This window comes from Nannobrachium achirus (genome assembly GCF_963921795.1).
Source record: "Nannobrachium achirus genome assembly, chromosome: 15".
In the NCBI taxonomy this organism is placed as follows: Eukaryota; Metazoa; Chordata; class Actinopteri; order Myctophiformes; family Myctophidae; genus Nannobrachium; species Nannobrachium achirus.
Window position 1 is genome coordinate 20,494,312 of NC_137822.1, and position 27,906 is coordinate 20,522,217.

The 27,906-nt window shown below is 43.5% G+C and overlaps 1 protein-coding gene across 1 annotated transcript; it reads left to right on the forward strand.

The window, feature by feature from the left end:
• rc3h2 (ring finger and CCCH-type domains 2) lies at positions 1-25,243 on the forward strand (the record flags this gene model as incomplete). Its single annotated transcript, XM_080743475.1, has 19 exons — positions 1-231; positions 868-985; positions 1,870-2,103; positions 3,072-3,247; positions 5,196-5,396; positions 6,191-6,323; positions 6,731-6,849; positions 9,180-9,292; positions 9,965-10,270; positions 11,349-11,551; positions 11,955-12,262; positions 12,882-13,028; positions 13,747-13,899; positions 16,398-16,556; positions 17,832-18,072; positions 18,991-19,075; positions 20,698-20,884; positions 23,966-24,129; positions 25,102-25,243. The coding sequence occupies 19 exons, from the start codon at positions 1-3 to the stop codon at positions 25,241-25,243; spliced, it is 3,420 nt and encodes a 1,139-aa protein (XP_080599601.1).
• Between the last annotated feature and the right edge of the window lie 2,663 nt (positions 25,244-27,906).

The window sequence follows — 27,906 nt, forward strand, 5'->3', positions numbered from 1 at the left end:
ATGCCAGTGCAGGCAGCCCAGTGGACAGAGTTCCTGTCCTGTCCCATTTGCTACAATGAGTTTGACAGCAGCGGCCACCAGCCCATTAGCCTGGGCTGCTCCCACACGGTGTGTAAGACCTGTCTCCACAAGCTGCACCGCAAGGCCTGCCCCTTCGACCAGACAGCCATCAGCACTGACATAGACCTGCTGCCGGTGAACTGTGCACTGCTGCAGCTGGTGGGAGCACAGGTCAGTGGGGAAGAGGGAGGCTGTTGTTGCGCCATAACCATTTAGGCCTGAAAAATACTTAATGTCGTCTAAATCCAAACGGTTTTCTGAAAAACGTATGTGTCTATGATCAGTGGTGCTCAAACTTTTTAATGTCAAGAACCCCTAGAAAAATATATGTATTTGACTGCCGACCATCTAAAAAAAATAGAAGAACTACAAGCTCGCAGCGTGGCGCTGTGATGTATATCTGCTAGTTCCCCCCCAAAATGACTTTCATTAATTTTTCAATAATTTAGTTTTGTTTACCTCTGTAAGCCATAAGCTTACGGACACCATTATCTGTGTTTTCATTGGTAAGGTATTTATTTTCCCTTATTGTAAGGCAAGAATATAATAAGCCATTGTATTATTGAAGGTGAGGTTGAAAATCACACGATTGCTGCCTCATATAGACACGATGGAGAAATAGCAAACCATAAGCAACAGATCTGTTGTAATCTAGCAGCTGAATAATGTCTATTGCCTCTTTAATATATACTCTTATGAATGATGATGAGTATGTACATCAGGCTTGTGTGGGTGCATGCAGAGTAGCCCACCTTGCCAGGTGTTAGAAGGGGTGGCTTATTCTGTTATCCTGCATGTGCATTATAGGTGCCAGAGTCCCAGCCTGTGAGTTTGAACAGTCCATCAGAGGTTGAAAACTATGAAGCTTGCAGAGAATGTGTAGAAGACCTGGCACTCTATCTGAAGCCCATCAGCGGAGCAAAAGGTATACCGTTTTGTCTAGTCATGATTCGATGATTGATGATGATGATGATTTTGTTTATTTGAGTGTGTTACTGTTTCTCGGCTCTATGTGTGTGTGACAGAGAGTAAATTAGTTTCCTCATGAACCTGGGCAATGGATGTTATTCTGTGTGTATTTAACATTATGCAGTGATCCCACTGCTGCTTCTACAGTATATTTTTATAAACATCTTTTCTATGGGGATCTGTTCACTGTTTATGTTTATACCACGCCAGCGGAGCATGTACTGTATGCACAGTATGACCCATTTTAGGTTGCAGTGTCACTGCAATCTAAAAAGCAATACTGTTAGTGATCAAAAATGTTGTATATTGTATACACTAGGGTTCCCCAATAGGCAGCTACTCTCTGGCCCCCACCAACCCCAGTAATAACGGTGGTATAAGAGCAGCAACAACACTAGTATATCGTTGTTGTCGGGTGGAAATCTTGTATCTCCAAATTTGTACGTTCTTTGCAAATCATTAAGGCCGTCGCACAAAAGTAGTGAAAACAGCAGATCTACAAGCACACAACGCCTCGCACCGCGAGGCGTTGTGTGCTTGTAGATCGGCTGTTTTCACTAGTTTAAATCATTTTTAAAATGATAAATACAAAACGAACGGTTTTGGACATACAAGATTTTCACCCGACAACGATGAAAACTGTCGCTGGAGTAGCGGGAACGCCACCGTCGCCCCCTGCAATGTTGTGGCCCTCGGCTTGGTACCCTAGACATAATTCGGCCCTTGGGGAAAACTAATTGAGGAACCCTGGTATACACCAACAGGCCTTTTCCCAGTAGCTGCTACCTAACTGTGTGTAAACAACTTCACAGTGTATTCTTCTATGCCCTCCCGTTAAAGGTGTGGTCCCGCTGAGTCCCAGCGTGCTCAGCAGGCCCATGCAGAGGAAGCTGGTGACCATGGTGAACTGCCAGCTGGTGGAGGAGGAGGGCCGGGTGCGCGCGGTGCGGGCGGGCCGCTCCCTGGGCGAGCGCACGGTGACCGAACTCATCCTGCAGCACCAGAACCCTCAGCAGCTGTCCGCCAACCTCTGGGCTGCCGTGCGGGCACGGGGCTGCCAGTTCCTAGGACCTGGTGAGAGAGCTGTGCGCGATCGTTTTGCTGTGTTGATGTTTGACGGGAAAATTTGATTTAGTTTTTTAGTTATAGTCTTTGGAATGAAAAGTAATTTAGTTTAGTCATAGTCTTTTGAGTAAAAAATATCATATCTTTGCCATCTGAAATGTTTTAGATGTAGCTATAGCTAAAAATGTTATTTCATTAAACAGAAAAGAAACGAAAAAAGGAAGCAAACCAGAAAAAAAACAGCTAAATCTTTTAAGTATAGCACATAACCAATCAAAGTTAAATGAAAAGAAGAAGAAGAAGAAGAAGAAAAAGTCTCCCTTTAGGTAATGTGTTCCATAATTGATGGAATTTATGAAATCATCCTTTGCGTATATAGGGTTATGTGTATCCAGCAAGCCTGCAGTTGAGGATCCAAGGGCTCGTGAAGTAACACAAAACGACAGGGAGCCTGTGATGTTTGCCGGTCCTAAGCTGCTGAGAGCTTTATAAACAAGCAGAATGAGTTTAAACGGACTCTGGAAGACACAGTGGAGTGAAGACTGGAGTGATGATGACTACTACTCTCTTAGCATCAGATGTATGAAAAAACGTATGAAAAAACGTTTTAGGGAGACCCGTAAGAGGTGCTTTACAGCCGTCCAAACTACTTGAGATAAAAAGCATCTAGTAGTTCTTCAGCATCTTGCTAAGTTAGGAATGTGGTTGGTGCTTTGGCAAATACATCTATCAAGAACCATGCAAATTGACTAGTTAATACTATAGTCTCAAACATTTCCCTGTGTTTCAAGCTGCATAGTTAAAATGGGGTGTCCCGTGATGATTACTCATAGGGCAGATTCTGAATCAGAATGATAACAAAACGAGTTTAAAGTCTGAGGACACCTTACATCACCACACAGAAGCTAATTATATTTATACTGGATCCGCTCTACCTCTAACACCCCCCCCCCCCCTCTCCCTCTCTCTCCCCCCAGCTATGCAAGAGGATGCATTGAAGCTTGTGCTGCTAGCTCTGGAGGATGGCTCAGCCCTGTCCAGAAAGGTGCTGGTGTTGTTTGTTGTCCAGAAGCTGGAGGCTCGATTCCCCCAGGCCTCCAAGACCAGCATAGGTCATGTGGTGCAACTCTTGTACAGGGCCTCCTGTTTCAAGGTACTGAGAATAAAGGGAATAAAGTTGAAACGCTTACATGCATGTACTGTACCTAGATCAGAATCACAGTCAGAATCAGAATCATTTTATTTGCCAGGTATACAAGAAATTACTCTTACACACAGTCAAAAAGGAGACAAAATAATTGATAAGTAAGTAAGTATGTAAGTATAAAAGTAAATATAGGAACAATAATAATAATAACTACAAATATGATTTAACCAGAATAACACACTTATAGTAAGCAGTAAGCACTGAATCATAGATTATTATAGATCATAGCCAACGGCTACACAGATATTCTACACAGAGAATCGTTCAGATTCGTTGGAGAAGATGCTATGCTGTGCACGCCATGTTTTGAATGGCTGCACACTAATTTATTTAAGATGCCAACGTTTAGCCCAGGAGTAAGTAACACGGGGTGATCGGGCAGAAATGTCAACCATCTACCCATGATGTAACAGTGGACTATATTTGCTCTTCACTGGAAGACAGACTTTGACGGGTGTGGGGAGACAGATGGGGCGACGTGACAGTTGGATTGACGGATGGACAGAAAAACAGGCAGACACACAGCAAACCAAAGACTTGCCGTAGAGGCAGACACACCGGCTGAGGCCAAATGAAATGTTTGCCCGTCAAGCAGAAAGTAACTTGAGGGCTAGGCATGAAGTGTGGTGGCAAGTTAATGTACATAGTTGATCTGCTGCTTTTTTCCCCTCTACACCAAATCCCTTCGTCAAAAATAGTGGATAATACAAACTCACAATGTGCCACGATTGCGATGCATTTTGAGCTTGTACTGTATAATTGATTTTCACTGTATGTTCACCCCCAGCCTAGGGACACCAGGTTACATCATGTAGTTCATTCCATGACTGTGCTGTGCTTGCCAGAGTTTTGAACTGACAACTGATAGCCCCTGCTGGTGTCTTATGATGATTACCCATAGGGCAGATTCTGAGCAGGGGGGAAACCCTTCATCTGATCTGACTTGCATAAAGTCTGAAGACACTAACGCGCTGACTGGTAAACTCTGCTATGCTCCAGTGGTGTGAACTTAAGTGCTGTACTTAAATAAAAGTATCAATACCGCAATGTAGACATACTCTGTCACAAGTAACAGTCCAGAATTCAAATGTATTTGATTAGAAGTACAAAAGTATTGGCATCAAAATGTACTTAAATGGGCACGGTGGCGCAGTGGTTAACGCTTCGCCTCACAGCTAGAAGGTCCTGCGTTCGATTCCCGCCGGGGGGCGCTGTGGGTGCTCAGGGTCTGTTCCTCCCTCTGCGTCATCAGCGCCCACACCCTAGGTGAGGTTGGCGATAGGGCCTTTCTTTGTGGAATTTGCATGTTCTCCCTGTGTCTCCAAGGGTTGATACCCTCACAAAAACTGGTCTCAATAATGCCTCCCCCTGGCCAGCCGGGGTGCCTGATGGAGGGTAAAAGAACTGGTTGTAATAACGTTTTCCTTCCACGCGCTACGTCCATCCCAGGGAAATCCCCCCTGTCAGGTGAAAAGAAACAACTTGGACTAATTGAAGGAAGCATGAGGTTTGTCCGTTGTCTTTGGTGTGGGTGCCTTATGCAGAATGTCCCATTTCAAGGTTTCAAATGTATAAAATGTATAAAAATAAAAAAAGTGGTTAATGTATAGTACGTTTTGTAATAATAATCAAACTACAAAGTAACTAGTAACTAAAGTTTTCATATAAATAAGTGGAGTAAAAGTACAATATTTGGATCCGAGATGTAGTGGAGTAGTGGAGTAGAAGTAAAAGTATTGGAAATTGGAAATACTCAATTTCCCCCCACCACTGCTATACTCTCAACAGGACAAGCTTGTATCATGGAATACCTCTCTCTCTCTCTCTCTCTCTCTTCCTCTCTTTCACGCTCTCTCTGATTACCCACTTCTGTCTTTATGTTATGTCACCCCAGGTGACCAAGCGCGATGAGGACTCGTCTCTGATGCAGCTGAAAGAGGAGTTCCGTACATACGAGGCTCTGAGGAGAGAGCACGATGCCCAGATCGTCCACATCGCCATGGAGGCGGGCCTGCGTATCTCACCTGAGCAGTGGTCCTCTCTGCTGTACGGAGACCTGGTGCACAAGTCTCACATGCAGTCCATCATCGACAAGGTAATGTTCAAATGAATAAAGCTGGTTGCACACTGCACTGCGTTCTTTCGTTGCGTTTCGGAAATCAGAAATCCTCGAAAGCATTTTTCAGGCCAAGGAGAGAGAGAGAGGAGAGAGAGAGAGCAAAGGACCCAGTGGCGACAGTTGCGAAAATCGGATAAAATCAACCCTGGTCCGAAAATAAATACGAAACGGGCGGCAGTGTGCAAACGTGATTGACATAACGTGAGGTTGATTTTTTTATTCACACGCTCCAAAATTCACTCAGATATTCGGCCCAAAAAACGCAGCAGTGTGCAAAGACTCTGTGTGCAAATATATCGTCGTTGTTGGGTGGAAACCATGTATGTCCAAAACCTTCCCTAACCCTAAGAAAACAATCTAAAATAGTGAAAATAGCCGATCTACAAGCACACAACGCCTTGCATTGTGAGGCGTTGTGTGCTTGTAGATGGCTATTTTCACTACTTTTGTGCGAGACTTTTGTATGATGAAGTAGGGCTTTAATTGACCAAGAAATATACACATTTGTAACTTGGAGATACGAGGTTTCCGCCTGACAGTGACGATATAAAAAGGTAACATCCACATGATTCCACACATGAGAGGTACAATTCAAATTCTGTATTTATCATTATAACAAAAAGTCTTGATATCTCAAATCTACAGTAGATGCACATTGGCTAAATGAAAAAAGAGAGCTCTTTCGCCCACATCTTTTATTAAATTTTTATTTCTCCCTTTCCCCCCCCTTCCCTTCTCTCGTACTTTATTGTTTCCCTCCACCGCTCCAGTTACAGTCTCCAGAGTCCTTTGCTAAGAGTGTCCAGGAGTTGACTATTGTTCTGCAGAGGACAGGAGACCCCGCCAATCTCACCAGCATGAGATCACACCTAGAACTGTTGGCTAACATAGACCACAATCCAGGTACAGAATGTGCCTTTCCCCACCTTGCATTGTTTTCTCAGGATTTCTTAAGAGCTATTGCCAAACTGGCCATAGCCCTATGCACCAAGTTACTACAAAACAGCCACGTTTTATCTCTCAAATCAGTGAAGCAGCAAAAATAGACTGATTTATAGATCCAGTGGTGTAACGTAACTAAGTACATTTACTTAAGTACTGTACTTAAATACAATGTTGAGGTATTTGTACTGTACTTCACTTGAGTATTTTAAATGTTCAGTACTTTTACTTCTACTCCATTACATCTCGGATCCAAATATTGTACTTTTGTACTAAGATTAACCACTTTAGCCCTATTTTATACCTAGGCTATTTGAAAATAGAGTCAATAATGGCTCCTGCTAATGGCTCCTGTTTGTTCTGTGTAGATGCACCACCCCCCTCGTGGGAGGAGCTGGAGAGTGTGATGCTAGCTGTCAAGGTGGTGGTCCACGGACTGGTGGAGTTCATTCAGAACTTCAGCAAAAAGAGCCACGACACTCCACAGGTAAACGTATGATGTGATGTGATGTCCTAGACGGTAACCGGAAAACTCGCCCTAAAACAAACCCAACCCAAACTCGTTTCCCAACGGGTCTGTGGCCTTAAGCTAGATGCAGAATAGACTAAAATCAAATATTTGCTTCTGGGGGTCCCTGGAACAAAATATTTTGCGATGGGGGTCCGTGGCCAAATACATATCATTCTGGGGGTCCTTCACATGACAAAGTTTGAGAAACACTGATGGCAACATACGTTTTTTTTTTCCAGAAAATTGTTATGATTTAGAAGACATTTGTAGAATGTGCCTATCAGTGGTTAAGGACCCCCAAAATTTGTTTTTGGCCGTGGACCCCATATCAAAATATTTTGTTCCACAGATGGACCCCTATCGCAAACGTTTTTGTTCCAGGGACCCCCAGAAGCACAGATTTGATTTTAGTCTAATCTGCATATAGCTTAAGGCCACAGACCCGTTGGGAAACGATTTTGTGTCGAGTTTGTTTTAGGGTATTCATCCAGACATTACTTAGCCTAATTATTTACACCTGTTATTGCACACATAATTGTGTTGTGTCTGGGATTGTAATAAGTGAAAACAACCATATTATTTCTCATAGGCACCTACAAATTACAAGCAATGTGCTCTGAATGCTCCTGTATGACCAGCTTGCCTGGTGCAGGACATAAAAGTACATTCTAATAATCATGGCAATTGTTAGGTAGTTTTGTAGATTTTTATTCATCAAACGTGTTTTTTTCCTCCCATTAAAATGTACTGTGATGCTAAGTCAGTGGCGTACACGGTGATAAGCGTGGGAGACATTTTAATCAGCTCTGTGACAAGGGTGCAGCTTCTCTCTATGAGCTGTTCTGTTACTGTGGGCTGTACAACTTTGAAACATCACTGGGCAATGTGTGTAGGCTACAATGCACAGCTTGTAATGGCTCTCCAGTTAAGTCACACCATTTTCTGAACTGGACACCGCTCAGACTTTCATTCTCTATACAGCAGAGGTCTTCAACAGGGGGTCCGGGACCCCTAGGGGGTCCTCAGAGTTACTACAGGGGGTCCTCCAAATCTTCCAATCCTTTTTATATTAACAACCTGAACCCTAGTGTCCATATTTTGAAAACTGTAGCCAAAAATAGCAGATCTACAGAGCTTGTAGATCATCTATTTTTGGCAAAGAGGTTTGGTGTAGTAGGGAAAAAGAGCAGACTAAGTACAGAGTAAAAGGTCAAGTTTATTTGGTAATGACGGCTCAAGTGGTTAAATATTTGAAAACACAAATTGACATGAATCCAAAAACACTGATGATTGTGCTGTCAAACGATGAAACTATATGGAATCTATGAAAAGGTCTCTCTCAACTAAGGGGTCCTTGGCCTGAAAACGTTGAAGACCCCTGCTATACAGTATACTATGCTGTGCATATGTGTGGTTGAGCATAGTCTACTTACTACCAGCTCGTAATGTCCTTTTGCACTACTGTTTGTAGATTATTATATATTTTCGTATGTGCTGAAAGTTGCCTTTCATCAATATGTTTAATTCACAGATACAAAAACAATATTGACTATATCCAGTCATACAAAATCCTGCATGTCACTTTGCAAACTAATACATGTGAATTAAAAGAAAGACAAGAATGTGCTTACCGTATTTAATACAAACCCAGAGAAATTAAAAAGCTTTGAAGTTCAAAATGTCCAGTGGTAATGTACTGTAGCGTTGTACTGTTCTGTAGGCTACTGAATGTATTATGCATTTCTATGAATTATAAGGTGGTCTCCCACCTCATTTTCTTTACTTGAAAAAAAATGAGGGAGGGCATATTTTTGAGAATTATCTGTCATATTCCGCAATAAGAGTATTCAAAACAAACAAGCTTTCCACCTGAGAGCAATGATATATTCTATCGTCACTGTCAGGCAGAAACCTCATATCTCCAGGTTTCAAATTTGCATGTTTTTCCGTATAGTAAAGCACTACTTCATCATACAAGAGTTTCGCACAAAAGTAGTGAAAATAGACGATCTACAAACAAACAACGCCTCGCATCCTGTGTGCTAGCTTGTAGACCGTCTATTTTCACTATTTTAAATCATTTTTAAAATGATAAATACAAAACGAACGGTTGTGGACATGGTTTCCACCCAACAACGATGCTATACTACCGGTATGTACTGTATGCTCTATTTTCTGGTTACACTGTTCACCAGTGGTGAGCGCCTATGACAGAAAGCGAAGCAGCCTCATGCATTTTCATGAAGTCGCTGTTCCTTCACTGTCTGTGTTCCTGTCCCCTGTTCCCCCGCTCCCTGTCCGCTCAGCCACAGGCCAACAGCAAGTATAAGACCAGTATGTGTCGAGACCTCCGACAGCAGGGCGGATGTCCCAGGGGACCCAACTGTACGTTTGCACACACACAAGATGAGCTAGAGAAGTAAGGGAACACTCACACACACACACACACGCACGCACGACACTAGAGATGGGACGATAATCGCTATTATCGTTTATCGTGATAAAAACACCGTCATGCACTGGGATCAATTCACCTTTTATTTGCCGAGCTGCATATCTGGTACCTTTTAAACCCTTAAGACGGACCTGGAAAGAGTATTTTTTTCACTCTCTACCAAATCTCTTTGCCTAAAAATAGCTGATGTACAAGCTCACAACGTGTTGCGTTGTGGTGCGTTGTGAGCTTGAAGGTCTGACATAATGGATAGACATGTCACATTTTGATTGGACAGTTAAAACAGGTGGCTGCAGTGGGCTCAGTAGCAAGGACGAAGCAATGTTTCGTCTTTTCCTTTATCCAAGTGTCTGAACACTTGTTCCAGACAGAATGTCCTTGATACTTGTAACACATACTGTGCTGTCAAACATATAATCTAGATATTAAAATGTAATACTACCATGGATGTTGGGGATATTTTGATTATCGCGATAATATCGTAAATCGCAATTTCTTTGGTCATATGTCAATAATTGTGACATGACATTTTCATATCGTCCCATCCCTAGTGTACACATGCAGTGTGCAACAAAACCTTATCTGTCATTTACATATCCCTCTGCATCCCTCTCTGCTCGTTGCCGTCCTCCGCAGATTCAGACTGAGGAACAAAAAGATCAGCAGCGTGGGTCGCCCCTTCCCCTTGGTTCAGGGGGTTATGGGCAAAAGTGTGACCGAGGGCGGTGTTGTCCACACACCGGAGGGCGTAAAGGGGACAGTTGAGAAGCCAGTGCCTAACTCGGCGGAGGGGGTCCCCGGCCTGCCTCATCCCCATCTCATCTCCAGGGGGCCTGATTCAACGGAGGAGATGAAGAGGGTGGTACCAAATGGATCCAGTGGGATCAATGGATCCAATGGACTGTCAGAAACCAACAGAGGCAACTCAGGGTCATTGGAACGGTAAGCCCTCTTTGTTTCCTTTTTCTACCTTCATTGTTTCAATTTAAAATGTACAATTTAGGCATTTAGCAGATGCTTTTAATCCAAAGCGACATACAATAAGCAGGTAATACGTCAAGATAATAAGCAAGATAATATGTCAGTACATCAACAACAATACAACAAATGCATAGGAATATCAATCTGGAAAAACAATAACATAGGTAGAACACGCACCTAATCAGTAAAAAAAAACTTTTCTAAAACCTAAAAATGCTATCTAGCTTCATGTGTGGTCATCGAGGGAAAGGGAGTGGTTACAGTAGTGCTATGGGTTTAGGTGGAGTCTGAAGAGTTGAGTCTTCAGTCCACGGCAGAAGCTTTGGAGTGAGTCAGTCGTTCTAAGTGCGAAAGGGAGTTTATTCCACAGTTTGGGGGCCAGGAGGGCAAATAGTCTAGTGGATTGTTCTATGCCCAGCTTATGATTTATGTAAGAGGTTCCCAAAGTTCGGACAGTGATATGGTGATAGTGCCACCAGGAGGCCGATTTTTGGAGAACGCATGTTTTGATATTACTCTCAAAGCTTTTGTCCAAAACACACACACATTGTTACACATTATCTCTGCCTCTGGGGCCATGTGATCACGATGTATGAGTTAAGATCTTTCAGATCCCATTTCAAGTGGCTAAGACCAAAGTTTGTGGGCCCTAGATAGGCAACACCGGCCTGGCTCCGAGGAGCACCCTTTTTAGTTGGGTTTTTAAATCTTTTGAATACGTTTTTCTAACACAAATCATCTCTTCTGGTGGTCCCTGGCACAAAATATTTTCAGATGACCAAATACATACACTAAATGTTTGGGTCCTTGACATTAAGATCTGGAATTATTTTATACTTTAACTACTGAAAAATAGCAGATATACAAGCTCACAAGCTTGTAGATCTGCTATTTTTGAAAAATCCAGAAATTCTTTTCAGATGGGGGGTCAGACGGGGGACCATGACCCAATACACACTTTTGAGTCCTTGACATGAAAGGGTTTGAGAACCACTGATTTATGTGATGGTTTATTCTCTCCGTTTTCTCCATCCTCCAGGAAAAGCATCTCTCCTTCCAGGACTCCAGTTAGTCACTCCTCTGCATCGTCTCCCCTGGCAACGGTGGGGCGTGCTGACTGTGGCGCTTCCATGCCTAAACATGGTCACATCCTGCTGCGGGCACCGCCCCCTTCACAGGCCTCAGAGCTGTACTACCAGGATGCCCACTCTGTATACGACCAAGGCCCTTATCCACCAAGCAGTGAGTTGGTGATGATGTTACACGTTGGTATTATTTTACCACTTGGGCCCTAATGCCAATTATTCTAGGGGTAACAGTGGCCAAAAATAGCAGGTCTACAAGCTCACACCGTGTCGCATTGTGAGCTTAGATCTGCTATTTTTGGCGAAGACATTTGGTGTAGAGGGATAAAAAGAACGCACGAGTATAGAGTGCCAACTCAAGTTCAATTTATTAACTATAGAGTGTCTCTAAGTATTCCAAGAAGTACAATGAAAGACAACCTTTCTCTTCTCTTCTCTTCTCTTCTCTTCTCTTCTCTTCTCTTCTCTTCTCTTCTCTTCTCTTCTCTTCTCTTCTCTTCTCTTCTCCTCTCCTCTCCTCTCCTCTCCTCTCCTCTCCTCTCCTCTCTCCTCTCCTGCAGGTTCCTACTACCCGTCCACTCTCCATCCTTCTCACAAGCAGTGCATGGCGCGATTCTTCCGCTCCTCCCATGTCCCAGAGTCCTCTCTGCCCCCTTCCATGGGCCCTCCGCCATCCTCTTACGCCGCCGAGCCTCAGACGCCCCATCTGTCGCCCTCGTCCTCCGCGTACCCTCCGCCCCATCCCAGGGACCGCCTGGGGCCTCCTCCCTACCACCCCCACCCCGCGCAGCCTCCGTATGGGCCACTGCCCCCGGGCCATGGGGTCTACGCTCCGCTGTATGACAGCAGGAGAGTGTGGAGGCCTCAGGTGAGATTGAAGTTCAGTAGTATGGTTTGTTGTAGCCTTCCTCCAATCATGATCAAATGGGGGCGGGCCTTGTGCACGTAAGGCCCGCCCCCGCTCGACCATGATTGAAGGAGGGCCCCACTCTATCCAGATTGATTGGAGGAAAACCTGTCTCCTCCACCAAAACTGAAACTGCTTTTTTCTCCTCACAGGGGATAAGGCTGAGGTTCAAACATGGACCAAACTATCAGAACATAGACCCGTTTTGTTATTATTTGAATTAAATGAAATCACTTAGCTTTAAATAGAAAGTGTGTTTCGTTCCGTCCGTTTGTTCTGAAGTGTAATATTTTGCTTTGTGATTAGTTCATTTTCTTTTGTTTGCTCTTCCGTTTTCTCTATGCTACTGTGATAATTTGTTTTAAATGGAAATACCGTTGGCAATATAAGCTTCGGCTTCAGCCCATACTTATTCGGCCAAATAGTCCTCTTGGTGACTAAATTGCGTTGTATTTTCACTAGTCTTGTGCGACAGTCTTGTATGATGAAGCAGTGCTTTACTATGAAAAAAACACATACAAATGTGAAACTCGGAGAGGTTTCTGCCCGACAGTGACAATATATCTTCTCATCATTCCAGCTGTACCATAGAGAAGATGCCAGGAGCAACTCCCTGCCCCCAGAAGTGCTGCACTCCTCTGTTTACCAGCCTCCCCTCAGGGAGAGATTCAACTCTCTGGACAGTAACTACTGCTCTGGAGGGGAGCACCGCCCCGGGCTGCACAGGGTGGGTCAATCACAGCTATTCCAGGGGTCTTCAACGTTTTCAGGCCAAGGACCACTTAGTCGAGAGAGAGATGAAGCAGGGACCCCCACACAGCCTTTTCATAGATTCCATATAGTTTCATTGTTTGACAGCACAATCATAAGTGTATTTTGGATTCTTGTCAAATCGTGTTTCAGATATTTAACCACTTGAACCGTCAATACTTAAAGGGGTACTGTCACCTAAAGGGGTTGAGGGGCAGATTACACTGTGACATGAGCTTCTCTGAAAACGGTCTGAAACTGTCTGAAGCTCATGTCACAGTGTAATCTGCCCCTCGCCCCCCAACAACAGCTAACCAGTAAGTAGTCATACAGTCAGGCTATACAGACAATTGATTTGATTGGCTTATAATTGCGCATCCCCACAATGACATCATAAAAATATTAACTTGTTTTTTAAGATGATACTTAAAGTGACAGTAGATAGATAGATAGATAGATAGATAGATAGATAGATAGATGTCATGTCTCAGGATAATGTCTGCATCGTATCCATATCTTAGGGAATCACTATAGGATCAATAGGAAGAAAAGGTGGTACGAGTAGGGATAGAGGGGTGTCTGCTGGGATGTTTTAAAAATCACCAATACTTTTGTACTTTTACTTAAGTATAAGTCTCAATGGGTTTTCAGTCAAAGTAACTGGAGTACTTCTTCCTCCATCACATCTCGTGCAGGACTACGGCCGTGTGCCTCTGGGCTACGAGGATCTGTTCCGGAGGAAGCAGGAGCAGTGGACGCACCATCACCACCACCACCACCATCACCATGGCAACGCAAACAGGCCCTCCCAGTCCTCCCCCATCTTCACTGTGGAGTTTGAAGCCGAGGTAAGGGGGTGGGAGGCGTGGCTATGTATCGTCGTTGTCGGGTGGAAAACCTTGTATGTCCAACACTTTCGTTTTTGGGGGAGATCGTTTTTGAAACGATTTAACCTAGTGAAAATAGCCGATCTACAAGCACACAACACCTCGCACCGCGAGGTGCGAGGTGTTGTGTGCTTGTAGATCTGCTGTTTTCAATAGTTTTGTGCGACGGTCTTTTACCTTGCGTAAAACCGTACAGATTTGAAACTTGGAGATACGAGGTTTCTGCCTGACAGCGACGATATGTGCGTACGTACGTGTGTGCTTAAATCACGGACTGAGCGGCGTGAAAAGGGGCATAGCTCGACAAGCAGGATGCAGTGTCATCCCACACACAGAAACACATTTCAATTATTTTATTTGGATCTGTACAAAAACAAGCAATACATAACATATCCAAACACTGATCAGAAGAAGATTGCATTACGGCTCAAACCAGATACCTACGTACAATCTTGTAGATCAGCTCTTTTGGGTGTGCGACAGCATCGCACAACTAACATTACTATAACCGTAAAACATTTTCAATTCTCACAATGTCTATTTATGAAATTCGACTTTCTTTCTAGGACATTTTGGTCCTCACAAGCATGTGCACAGGCACGTGCACACACATTCATGGAATATCATTGAATAGATAGACAGACATGACGTGTATGACACAGGTCGTGTAGGGTGATATATTTCTTGTGTAGCCTACAGTACAATGTTTGTGTACAGTGTGTGGGATTTCATTCCTATTCCAAAAGCCTGCACCGCTGCCTCATCCATAGCTATTTCAGCTTGTCACAGTTGCCTAGCAACTGTGGAGGGCGATACTGTAGCTATTCACTGTTAAGGTCTCATGTCAGTGAGTGCGTGTGTGCGTGTGTGCGCGCATGTGTGTAGGTGTGTGTGTGTGTGTGTGAGTGAGTGTGGGTGGGTGTTGCTCCTTGAGACTTAATAAGAAACGAGTTTGACTTTCAGATAAGTAAAGCATTATTAAGTTGCAGGTGATCTGAACTCTTACTGAAAGTGTAATCTTCAAACTGAGACTGTTATCTGATGAGCTATATATTTTGGTCCATGCCTTACCCTTTATCCCTAAACGTCTGTGCCTTTTTTTACTATTTTGAAAAACATTTCAAAATATGCCAAATAGCCGGTCTACAACATCAAATTGTTGTGATCAACTATTTCAAATATAAAAAACAGGGTCCAATGTCTTTAAAAATGTAATACTAGGTTGATATGAATTCTGTTTGGAAGTCTGCAATTACTGTGTTTGGCTCGTTCCCCACGCCCGCCGACGCTGTCGCTGAAGGTTGTTTATCTGTCATTTTTTGGAGTTTCAATCTCGAAGATTGCCTTGTGTCTTCTCCTGGCATGTTTTAAAACTCTTAGACTTAAAGTTGGGTGCTTACCAACGCATTTTACTAAGTTTTAGGGGGTATTTAGTGCTCAGTGCTGCAGAGCTCCTCACAGTGCAGCCATTACGGACGGCGTCCCACGTGACTCCTCCCGGAAGTCTGCAATTACTTTTATCATAAGGTGCTTTTACCACTTGAACCCTAGTATCCCTATTTTGGGGGAGACATTCGCCAAAAATGAATTGTGTTGTGAGCTTGTAGCTATTTTTGGCAAAGAGATTTGGTGTAGAGGGGAAAAGACCGCACCAAGTACAGTAGGTGTGGGAGGAGTGTCTGCTTTTCCTTTTTCTCCTTCGTACAGAAGTGTTTCTATTTGTTGATGACATGTATTAAAGAGCAACGAAGTCGTGATGTGACTCGCTCATCCCCCGGTTCACGGAAGTAATTTCTCTATGGAGTATAACATTGAGTCATCTTAAAATTGTCTCATATAAGCATTGAGGTCCAAAAATAAACAAACGGTCTCCACGATATTGTCGGGGAGATGTCTCTGTATGGTTTATGATAGTCTGTATGGTTTATGATAGTCTGTATGGTTTATGATAGTCAGTCACTCATATTTGATACAGTCTGTTTCTAGCGAAAATGTAATTCGGCGACCGTAACATTAGCGTTTTCTCACCATCAGCTGATTCTTCATATCCATATGAGCCAAACCGCTGAGATAATTTGTCTATGTTTGGAACACAGTTCTTATATGACGCGATATGAAAAAAGTCTATGGGAATTCAGAATGGGGGGAAGAAAACGCGAACCAGGTAGGATGGGTAAATGACGTCAAACTTCACTGCTCTATTGTGTAAATCTTTTATGCTATATGGTGAATTGAATACATAGGACCACAACGGAAGACTTATTTTGTGTTATCCTTTTAGCCTTTATGTCTGACTGTACCACGTGCTGTTTGCATTTAGTATTCAATAACTCAAGAATAGGAGCAACTCTGTTTATGTCCAGTTTACTAGAGGGTTTAATGGATTAACGAACCGAGAAATAACAGATGCAAGACTTTGTTTGAGGACCTCTTTTCTTGTTTGTACGTCTCTCCTGCAGCAAGGGGAGAGTGGTGGAGGCCAGTGTATGGGGTGCAGGTACAGAGGTGATGAGAGTCTAGCCCACTACTCTCCGTGGTCCTGTGGAACCATTGGCCCCTGCATCAGCCCCTTTGAACCCGAGACACACACGCACACCAACTCCTGCTCAGAGCACTCGGTGAGCGTCGTTACCCAGCATTGCACGCACGCACCGTGATGCACACACACGCACACACACACACACACACACACACACACACACACACACACACACACACACACACACACACACACACACACACACACACACACACACACACACACACACACACACACATCCTTACAGTACACACTCATCCTCACACACACACACACACACACACAAAATCAGTGTGTACCAATGGCGATGTGTAGGCGGTGTGCCATTTGCAAATCAGCAACACACTGCAATGTGCTTATAGCATCTACTGTAAGTGTCGAATCGGAATCCTCGGAGCACAGGTCTCTGCCAGGTCAGGTAGGTTACTGTCAAAAGGCTCACGGAGAGGCACTTACAGAAATGTTTGGAATTCGCCAATCAGGATGGGATATGAAAAATTTGACAGATCCATCTTGATCACGTGACTATAGAGATATGTGTACCGATTTGCATGTTTGGATGAAATCTGTAGGAAGTAATAAAAAATAAATGTTTTCCAAAAATCCATCTCCAGGTGGCGCTATAACAGGACAATGTGAAAAGGGTGGCATTGTTTCCTCTGCCTAGTGGGAATGCTTGTGCAAAGTTTCACAGCAATCGGACGCTGCATTCATGATTTGTTCAAAACGAGTCCTGCAAACTTTAGATGCCAGTCTTAGCCAAACAGGATGGAATATGTAAAATTGGACAGATCCGTGCTGATCACATGCCTATAGAAATAATGTGTACCGATTTGCATGATGTTTGTAGGAGTAATATAAAAATATGTCTCTGCCTCCTGGTAGCGCTATAAAAGGCTGCTGTGAAAAATGCAGGGCAGAGGCTTTTCCTTGGCCACTAGGGAGAGCGCATGCAAAGTTTATGCATTGCACACATCCACGTTGTCCGATGCTGAATAAGCTCATTATTATTAGTCTTTCATTATTTTAGCTTACCAGTCACGACACAAACTCCATCACCATAGTGTCACAGAGCGCACTCATTTTAAAGGAAAGAAAAATATGATATTTTGCTGGTTATTTCAACACCTGCCCCTATCACACCCACTGGTGATATATTCACCCTAACCCATCTCACAACTGTGCCATGGGTGCTCCCTTCCACCTCTCACCAGCCATGAAAAGAAAAAATGAAAGTCTCTCGCCACTTGACCCATTTCTTTATGCTGTTAGATGCACGTTGCGCTCGAATGACTTGATTCACCAAAATAGGGCCCATATACCGGTAGGACTGATAATGTATCCTCTCTTGTAGGAGATGGATGCTAATGGAGGTGGAGGTGGTGGTGGTGGTGTAGGGAAGCGCTGGCTGCACTCCTTGGACCCCTACCGCCGGCTGAAAGACGAGGACCCCATCATTCCCTTTGGTGAGGGCCCCATCATCTCCAAGTGGGGGGCCATATCCAGAGCCGCTCGCACCGGCTACCACACCACCGATCCTGTCCAGGCCACCGCCTGCCAGGGCAGTGCCAGCACCACACCCGTCAACTTCAGAGGTAAGGTGGGATTCTACAAATACTAAGAAAGGAATCAGCAATACTAAGAAAGGAATCAGCACAAAAATATTCTCACAGCTAGAAGGTCCTGGGTTCGATTCCCGCCGGGGGACGCTGTGGCCACTGGCGGCGTGTTCCTCCCTCCGCATCATCAGCGCCCATACCCTAGGTGGGGTTGGCGATAGGGCCTTTCTGTGTGGAGTTTGCATGTTCTCCCTGTGTCTCCTAGGGTAGATACCCTCACAAAAACATGCACTTAATCCTGGTCTCAATAATGCCTCCCCCTGGCCAGCCGGGGCACCTGATGGAGGGGAAAGGAACTGGTTGGAATAACGTGTTCCTTCCACGCGCTACGTCCAAACCAGGGAAATCTCCACTGTCAGGTGAAAAGAAGCAACTTGGACTCCTCATGCATAGAAGGAAGCATGAGGTCAGTCCGTTGTCTCCCCAGGCGCGGCAGAGGGAGAGCAGAGTCCAGGATTACATAGGCAATTGGCACTGGGTGAAAAAATGGGTTACAAAATTGTGGGATAAAAAATTAGTAAAAAAAAAAAAATATATATATTCTCATTGATTTCTTTAAATAGTGAGAATTGCTGATCTGCTGTACAAGTTAAGGAATGTGTTGCATTGCTACCAATCAGCTACCGTATATTTACTATTTTTCCAGATGGATTATTTATTTAGGTCAATTAGTAAACCGATTAGTTCAATTAACTGATGCACCCTTACAGTTAACAGCAAACACTTACATGTTTGCTGTTAACTGATGCTGACGCTGACGCTTAGAGTGTGCAAATGTTACAAAAGGATAAGTTTGCCCAGAGTTTTACCATATTGAGAGACAAGTCAATCTAATTGCCTAAAGGGTGTACATTTCTCACACATTGCTGACAGTTAATGTTTGTTGGTATACAGACTACAGCCCTCACTTGGATCACAGTGACTACAGGTGGGGGTCCAGAGGGTCCGATGCTTCCAGCCACTCCAGCTTCTTAGAGAGGTACACTACACTATACTGTGTACACACACACACACACACACACACACACACACACACACACACACACACACACACACACACACACACACACACACACACACACACACACACACACACACACACACACACACACACACACACACACACACACACACACACACAGCACGCACGCACGCACGCACACTCGCACACACAGTACATCCAAACAAAACAGAAGTGCAATGTGGAACATTCAAAACACCTGACAAAGCCTTTCTGCCAACAATCGCTTCTTCCAAGTTGGAAGACTGCTTGACCTTGTTTGCACACCACTGTATCCTTAATAAGATCCTGAACGTATCTCTGTCACACCTATAGACATGTAAAGCAATACAGTCTACACCAAGGGTCTTCAACAGGGGGTCCGGGACCCCTAAGTTTACAAAATATCGACAATTTAAGTGGTTAAATGTCTGAAAATACACATTAACATGAATACAAAATAGACTGATGACAGTGCTGTCAAACAAGTCCATGAATCCGTCTATGAAATCTCCATCACACATTTATACAATATGTAGTGGGGGTCCCTGCTTCTTCTCTTTCTCAGCTAAGGGGTCCTTAGCCTGAAAACGTTGAAGACCCCTGGTCTACACGGTTCTTGTCAAATAATATTATCTTGCACATGTATGCGCTGCAGCCCACGGACAAATATTTGTACTGGCAAGTGATTTGTCTTGTGTTCTCACTCTTTCTAGCGCCCTTTTGTTCCACTCTTTCTTCCACATCCTTGTCTCCAGTCTCACATCATTGTGCAACAGTCACTTCCTCTCTATGCCCAGACTAAAAATAGAGCAGCTTACTGTTGGTTTGCCTCTTGCTCTCTGGTAAAGAACATTGACAGCCAAAACACAGAAAGCTTTTCTGCAGCATTTTCCAAAGGTCTCATATCATATTTATTTAAAATGTCTGGCATTGTTTTTCTCTGTGGTGCCTTTTATTTTATTTTATGTTGTTAAAGCTGTGTGTGTGTGTGTGTGTGTGTGTGTGCGTGCGTGCGTGCGTGCGTGCGTGCGTGTGTGTGCGTGCGTGCGTGCGTGCGTGCGTGCGTGCGTGCATGCGTGCGTGCATTACAAAATACACCCATTGTAGGAAGGATTTCTAGTATGGATGTTACCTATTATTTTATGTAGTATGTTTAATTTCAGTCATCAATGTGTTATCATTTTCCCTCTTTGTGTTAATAAGCACATGCATCCAGTTTGCATCCATCTGGTGTGCCCATATTGTTCCCCTTCTGAGTGTCTAGAACTCTCATGTTGTGCTTCTTCTGCAGAATAGAATCATTTATATACCGGTATATCGTCGCTGCCGGGCAGACACCTCGTATCTCCAAGTTTCAAATTTGTACGCTTTAACGTAAAGTAAAGCGCTGCTTGATCACACAAGACTGTCGCACAAAACTAGTGAAAATAGCCGATCTACAAGCACAAAACGCCTCGCAATGCGAGGCGTTGTGTGCTTGTAGATCGACTATTTTCACTAGTTCAAATCATTTTTAAAATGATAAATACAACACGAACGGTTTTGGACATACAGTACAAGGTTCCCACCCGACAACAACGATATGTGTGTGTTTGCAGTGAGCAGCTGTGTGTGGCGGAGCTGCGGCGCAGGTCGTTGAACGGAGCTGAGCTGAAGGCCCATCAGGAGGACAGGGAACAGGTGTGTGAGCGGGCCGACAGCGAGCCAGAACCGGACCGGGACATCGAACTAGAACTCTCCGTTCTGGACATGGAGGACTCAGACCAACACGATTCTAAGTCTCAGGTTCGTATGATGTAAAAAGCAGTGGTGGAAAAAGTACTCAATTTCTTTACTTAACGTAGGACTGTCATCTAAAGGGTTACTGTCACTTTAGAAAGTAATCTTAAAATATTAGTTAATATGTTTATGATGTCATTGTGAGAATGCTCAATTACAGTATAAGCCAATCAAATTAATTGACTGTACTTAGACTACTTACTGTACTGGTCAGCTGTTGTTGAGGGGCGAGGGGTTTCAGACTATTGACATGAGTTTCAGACTATTTCAGACCGTTTTCAGAGAGACCACGTGACCTACTGTATCATACTATTATAATTTTGGGGCGTGTCAGCGGGCCTTTAAAGGACAACTTTGTTTTTTTACAACAAGGGTTCATATTTGAGATTGTAATTAGAGAAAAGAAAATATGAGTGTTAAAATGGTTTAATTTACTGCTTTCTATTGTTTTAGCGATTTTAGTATTTTGATTTTTGATTTTAGTGGGTGGCTAAATATGTATTTTTAGACAAAATGAGCCGGCAAATTCTTTGTTACTATTTACACCAGCCTCCATAAGTCACATCTGCCCATGAAAGATTGCGGTGCATCTTGGGAATGGGCTCATTGTCACCAAAAATTACATAATTAGCCACTTGCATGCATGCCCCAAACCTGGGGGCATGCATACAAATCAAAATTGCTAAAATCACTAAAACGATAGAAAGAAGTAAATGAAAACATTTGAACACTCATCTTTTCTTTCTCTAATGACTATCTAAAATATGAACCCTTGTTGTAAAAAAAAACCCAAAGTTGTTCTTTAAGTAAAAGTATCAATACTGCAAAGTAGAAATACTCTGTTACAAGTAAAAGTCCGGAATTCAAATGTACTTGTGTAAAAGTGCAACAATATTGGTATCAAAATGTACCAAAAGTAGAAAGTACTCATTATGCAGAATGTCCCGTTTCAAATGTCTTCAAATGTATAAAAAAATCTATTGAAAATAGAAGATCTACAAGCTCAGAATGCGACGCCAAGACAGTTACAGTATATTACTGGTGTCACTGATGATGTCACGCATTGATATAAACTAGAAGCTGGGCCGCCCTTCGGGCGGCCCAGCGTCTAGTCGGCGACCTGGCCAACTCGGAACAATGTAAATAGGGAATGAATGCCCCGCCCTTTAATGCAAACCCCATTATACCTGTTTTCATAGGACCTGTTTTGACCATCTGTCTGCCTGTGTCCATTTATGCCCATATATGGAGATATCTGTATCTGTCTGTCTGTCGGCGTCCATTTTATGTCCATATAGAGATCACTGCAGTTATAGTTCTGGGTCCATTATATGCCCATATATGGAGATATCTGTCTATCTGCGTCCATTTTATGCCCATATATGGAGATCTCTGTATCTGTCTGTCTGTGTCCCTTTTATGCCCGTATATGGAGAACTTTGTGATTCTGCGTCCATTGTATGCCCATATATGCCATATATGGAGATATCTGTTTATCTGCGTCCATTTTATGCCCATATATGAGATCTCTGTCGCTTTTTCAAACAGATGGTCAAAACGGGTCCTATGACAATAGGTATAATGGGGTTTGCATTAAAGGGGGAACCGGCACTGTGTCTGCAACACAGTCGGAGGCACAGACAGATACAGAGATCTCCATAATGGGAATAAAGGGACACAGACAAACAGATGGAGGAGGAGACAAACTTAATGCAAACCCCATTATACCTGTTGTCATAGGACCCGTTTTGACCATCTGTTTGCCTGCGTCCATTTATGCCATATATGGAGATATCTGTATCTGTCTGTCTGCGTCCACTTTATGCCCATATATGGAGATCTTTGACCATCTGTTTGCCTGTGTCCATTTATGCCCATTTATGGAGATATCTGTATCTGTCTGTCTGCATCCATTTTATGCCCATATATGGAGATCTATGCAGACACAGTGTCAGTTCCGGAAAATCCTGATGTCAGACATCAGAATCCGAACCTTTCGTGCTGGTTACAGAAAATCGTGTATCGGGTCGGGTCGAGGCCGAGCACTGCACTACCTGCTGCGGTGGGGAACGCGCGTGCCGAATTTGAAATAGGGAATGAATGCCCCACCCTTTAATGCAAACCCCATGAATGCCCCACCCTTTAATGCAAACCCCAATATACCTGTTGTCATAGGACCCGTTTTGACCATCTGTTTGTCTTTGTCCACTTATGCCCATATATGAAGATCTCTGGACACACAGTACCGGTTGTGGAAAACTCTGATGTCAGACATCAGCTCCGCATACGGGCATTCATTTTATCCCATATATGGAGAACGCGCGTGCCGGTGGGACGAACGGTTCTCGAGATACGCGGATTACATACATACATACACACTCACAGAGATTTTTTGTTGACTCATGTGGCGTACGTGATGTCAGAGCCTTTTATGAGGTGATGTCACAAATCTCACAATGAGTCAGCGCTTGCACCGATTTCAGTTCTCAGTCTTATGCCCATATACGGAGATATCTGTCGGGTCGAGGCAAGATGCCCATATATGGAGTTCTCAGTATACGGAGATATCTGTCGGGTCTAGGGTCTGTGTCCCTTTTATGCCTATATACAGAGATATCTGTCTATGTATGCCCATATACTGTATGGAGATCTCTGTATCTGCCCATATGCCCATATATGGAGTTCTCAGTCTTATGCCCATATACGGAGATATCTGTCGGGTCGAGGCAAGGCCCGGCACTGCAGTGATGTCACAATGAGTCAGCGCTTGCGCCCGGCACTGCAGTGATGTCACAATGACCGATTTTGCGCCGATTTCCTCCGGAACAGCCTGATGTCAACAATCAGCCCCGCATAAGGAGATTCCGAACGTTTCGCGCCGGTTAGGGAAAACCGCGCGTCGGGACGGGTCGAGGCCCGGCACTGCACTCCGTGCCGCGGCGGGGAGCGCGCGTGCCGAATCTGAAGCCGGTGGGACGAACGGTTCTCGAGATACACGGATTACAAACACACACGCAGAGACTTCTCGCATTTATAGATAGATAGTAGCCGACTAAATATAAATCTTTTATTACATTTGCCCGTCAGGATTCTTTGGAGCTGGCTGCTCCTCAGTCGCAGGACACCTCCCATCTCCTCCCTCCTCCCTGCTCCTCCTCACTCCTCCCATCCCCAGCAGAGGAGCGTCCCCAAACGGAGCTTCCCTCACCGGAAAAGATGAATGCCCACCTGCTGAAGAAGATGGCCTTCAGGTGAGTTATCGTCGTTAGTGTGGGGACGTCCGGGAAGCCCCAGGGCTCCTTGAGGGGGGTTCCATGCGGCCCCCGGCAAAATCGTACACGACGCATCAAAATCATTTAAACTATTTTATCCACCTCTTTCCGCGGGAATTTACTGGAGAATTTTTTGCACCACACTTCCGGTTAACAGCAGACATACAAGCTCACGTCGCGTCGCAGATGGAACCGTTGTGAGCTTGTAGATCACACTCGGCTGCGGCACCGGAAGCTCCGTGAAACTTCTGCACAATGCACAATGGGATGTTGGAAAGTTGTGGATATTTCAACTATTCAAAAATAGCCGATCTAACAAGCTTACAGTACAACATATGTTGTGTAAGCTTGTAGATTGAATTGAATTGTGACAGAAATTAAGACCCAAATCTGTTCAAATTGGTAGCTTGTGGATCTGCCAAGTTGTGAAAATGTGTGCAAATCTTTGAATATATGTAATTTTCAAGCGAACATTTGTAACTCAAAGTTTGCTTCTGGGGATCCCTTGAACTAAATATTTTGAGATGGGGGTCCGTGGTCAAATCATTTTGTGGGTCCTTGACATGAAAAGGTTTGAGAACGACTGACATAGAAATATGCGTTTTTCAAAAACCTTACAGAATCGGGTCAAAAATAAGACTTGCACAAATGTTCACGATTATTCAAAATAGCAGATCTATAAGCTCACGGCGCAGTGCCCGGTGCCGAGATGTGAGCTTGTAGATCTTCTATTTTTTAAGAGTTAAAGCAAAAAATAATTCTTAAAGTAATAATGCGCTCCAGGTTTTGTATGTATATGGGTTAACACATACTGTCCCTCCCTCTGATGCATAATCAACACTTTGACAACTAACATCGCTCGAGAACAATAACATATTCTCAAATGTGTCTACTAACGTGACGTCCCATCTTCTCGATATTCCATTCCCCCCTTCTCTCCCTGTTTACCAGGAAGTCTCTGACTCCAGGAGGGCTGGTCTCAGGGGGATTAGGAAAGTTGGTCCTGCGGACCGCCCCTCCCCGCTTAGGGGACGCTACTACCCGGGGCTGTCCCGGAACGCCTGGCACCGAGATGATGCTCAACGGGAGATAAGGAGACACAATAGCAGATGCTGATGCTCACCAAACTACGGCCGAGCCACTCGACCTCACCACTCCAGGGTTAAAGGGGAATACCACTGAATTACAGATTGTATGTACGTTATATCTATACCATAAAATATAGTTTAGTCTCTTATGAACATTATTCACTGTTTCTCAAAGCAAAGATCCATAGAAAATAGTTTTTTTCTGCTTCCTAAAAGATTATTCACGAACCGTTGTACAGCTCTGTAGATAATTTAGTAATATTCCCCCTTACCTTTGATACGCTATGATTTGCCTATAAATGCTGAACTTCGGTTGGACTTTTCTGTCTAGATTATGAGATAGGTGGGAGGACCTTTCCTTTACTCAGTGCTCCAGAGCAACTTGACCTTTGAGCAACAAATCCCCCAAAGTCTAGTTTATCCTTTGTCGTATAACAAAGTTGCTTACAGGAATTTAAAATATCTATCAATCAGGCTGTGATGTGGCCATGAGATGGAGTATGGAATAAGCTCTATCCTTTCACCTCTGAGCTTAATTCATCCTCTATTTTGTCCTGGCAAACATCTCGCTGATGCTGCTTCATAAGCAGCGATCAGACTTGATGACTGTCACGGTCAAAAACACGGGAACACGTGCACGCGCGTGCTCGCACACACACACACACACACACACACACACACACACACACACACACACACACACACACACACACACACACACATCCTTACAGTACACACTCATCCTTTTGTATCTATTTTGCTAAGCGCCTGCTTTCATCTTCTATTTTGTATCAATTCATGGAATTACATAAATACAAAATCCTCAGTCGAAAATATGCACATTCCATGAAGCTTGCCAAAACACAGTTCTATGAATCTGTGTTTTTTCTAACGTCTCAAAACTCTTCAAAGAATGGCACTACGTTAAAGTTATGAGTAACTATATTAAGAAAGGTAGAAGTAAAAGTTTAGAAGTTTAAACCGATACAAACTCCCATCATCCTTATGAGTAAATATGGATGAACATGTTCAACAAGACTAGCCAATGTTTGTCATTATGATGTTGATGATGAATAGTCTAACAAACAAGTTTTTTTGGTGTTCAAGAAGCTACTGTAGGCAGATACCTGTTGGTATCTCTATAATTATGCCAATACACACAATTGGCAAATCAGTTCTGGACAATGGCGATCCGAAAACTTCACTAGCGCATGTCCTCAGCGATATGCACACCAAATTTTGAAATTGGTTCTTGAGATAACCGTATGTCTATATACGTATGACCATATATGGGTGCGCATAGTCGATGTGTCGATTGCTTGGACAGTTGCTAAATGTTTTCAAATGTTTACAAATCTTTTGAAAATAACACTTATTGTGAGCTTGTAGATGTATATTGGGCTGAAGTGGTTAATGTATGCTCTGTAATAATAATCAGAATCTACAAAGTAACTAGTAACTAAAGTTTTCAAATAATTGTAGTGGAGTAAAAGTACAACATTTGCCTCGGAGTAGAAGTAAAAGTATTGAAAATTGGATATACTCCAATAAAGTAAAAGTACCTCAAAATTGTACTTAAGTACAGCACTTGAGTAAATGTACGTTACACCACTGGGAACAGTTTTCAGGTACTTACCGTACTTAGCTTTCCTTTGCCTCTCAAAGCCCAGCAGCTCAGCAATCCTGATATAGTCTTACCGGTAGTAGAACACAGCTGCATTTATTCACATATTAACCACTTAAACCCTACACTTGATTGACCGTATCCCCAAGGGCTCTACCGGTATACTAGGCTCCCCTCCTGGTTTTGCTCTACACTAAATATATTCACCAAAAATAGCATTTCTACACAACATGTTGTGAGCTTGTACATCTGCTATTTTCGCCAAATGTTAACAACAGAATAGGGATGTTAGGGTAGCAGCAGCTAAAGTATAATGGGCTGCATGCACGCTTGCACAAGCACATACACACTCACTCGCAAACACATTCGCATGTACACATGCAGACACGCACGTATACACACACACACACACACACACACACACAAACAGCCACAGACACACACGCACACGCACACTGACACACACACACACACACACACACACACACACACACACACACACACACACACACACACACACACACACACACACACACGCACGCACACGCACACACACATGACTGTGGCCTTTCTTTCCTAGGTGTTTTATAGAACTAGTCACTGGCACTGCATCAAGTATTGTTCTGGCTGTTTTGTGAGGTGTTCGATTTTGTGTGAGAAGGTGACCTCTCACGCAGAGAAATTCAATATCAGAAATTACATCCATGACGGCCTATGGCATTTTCTGTGCACTGCAATCCAATCACAATTGCTGGCAAATATGTACAATAGTTCTGTACACGATATTCAGTGGTTGTGCATGATGTTTTGGTCTTATGTACCAAGCTAAAGCCTGCAAAATGTGGGACACACACACCACCTATTGTTTTTCTTCATAATGTCTTTGTTTTTCAAAAAAAAGTTTGGTTGTTGTTTTTTTAAGCATTGCTAACTTCTGTGAAGTTTGTCAAAGTATTTTATATCAGGGTCTTTGTTATTTTAGTTTACTTTGGTTGTTATATTTTACATCAGAGAAATGAACTGATCTAACTTTGTGCTTGTTGG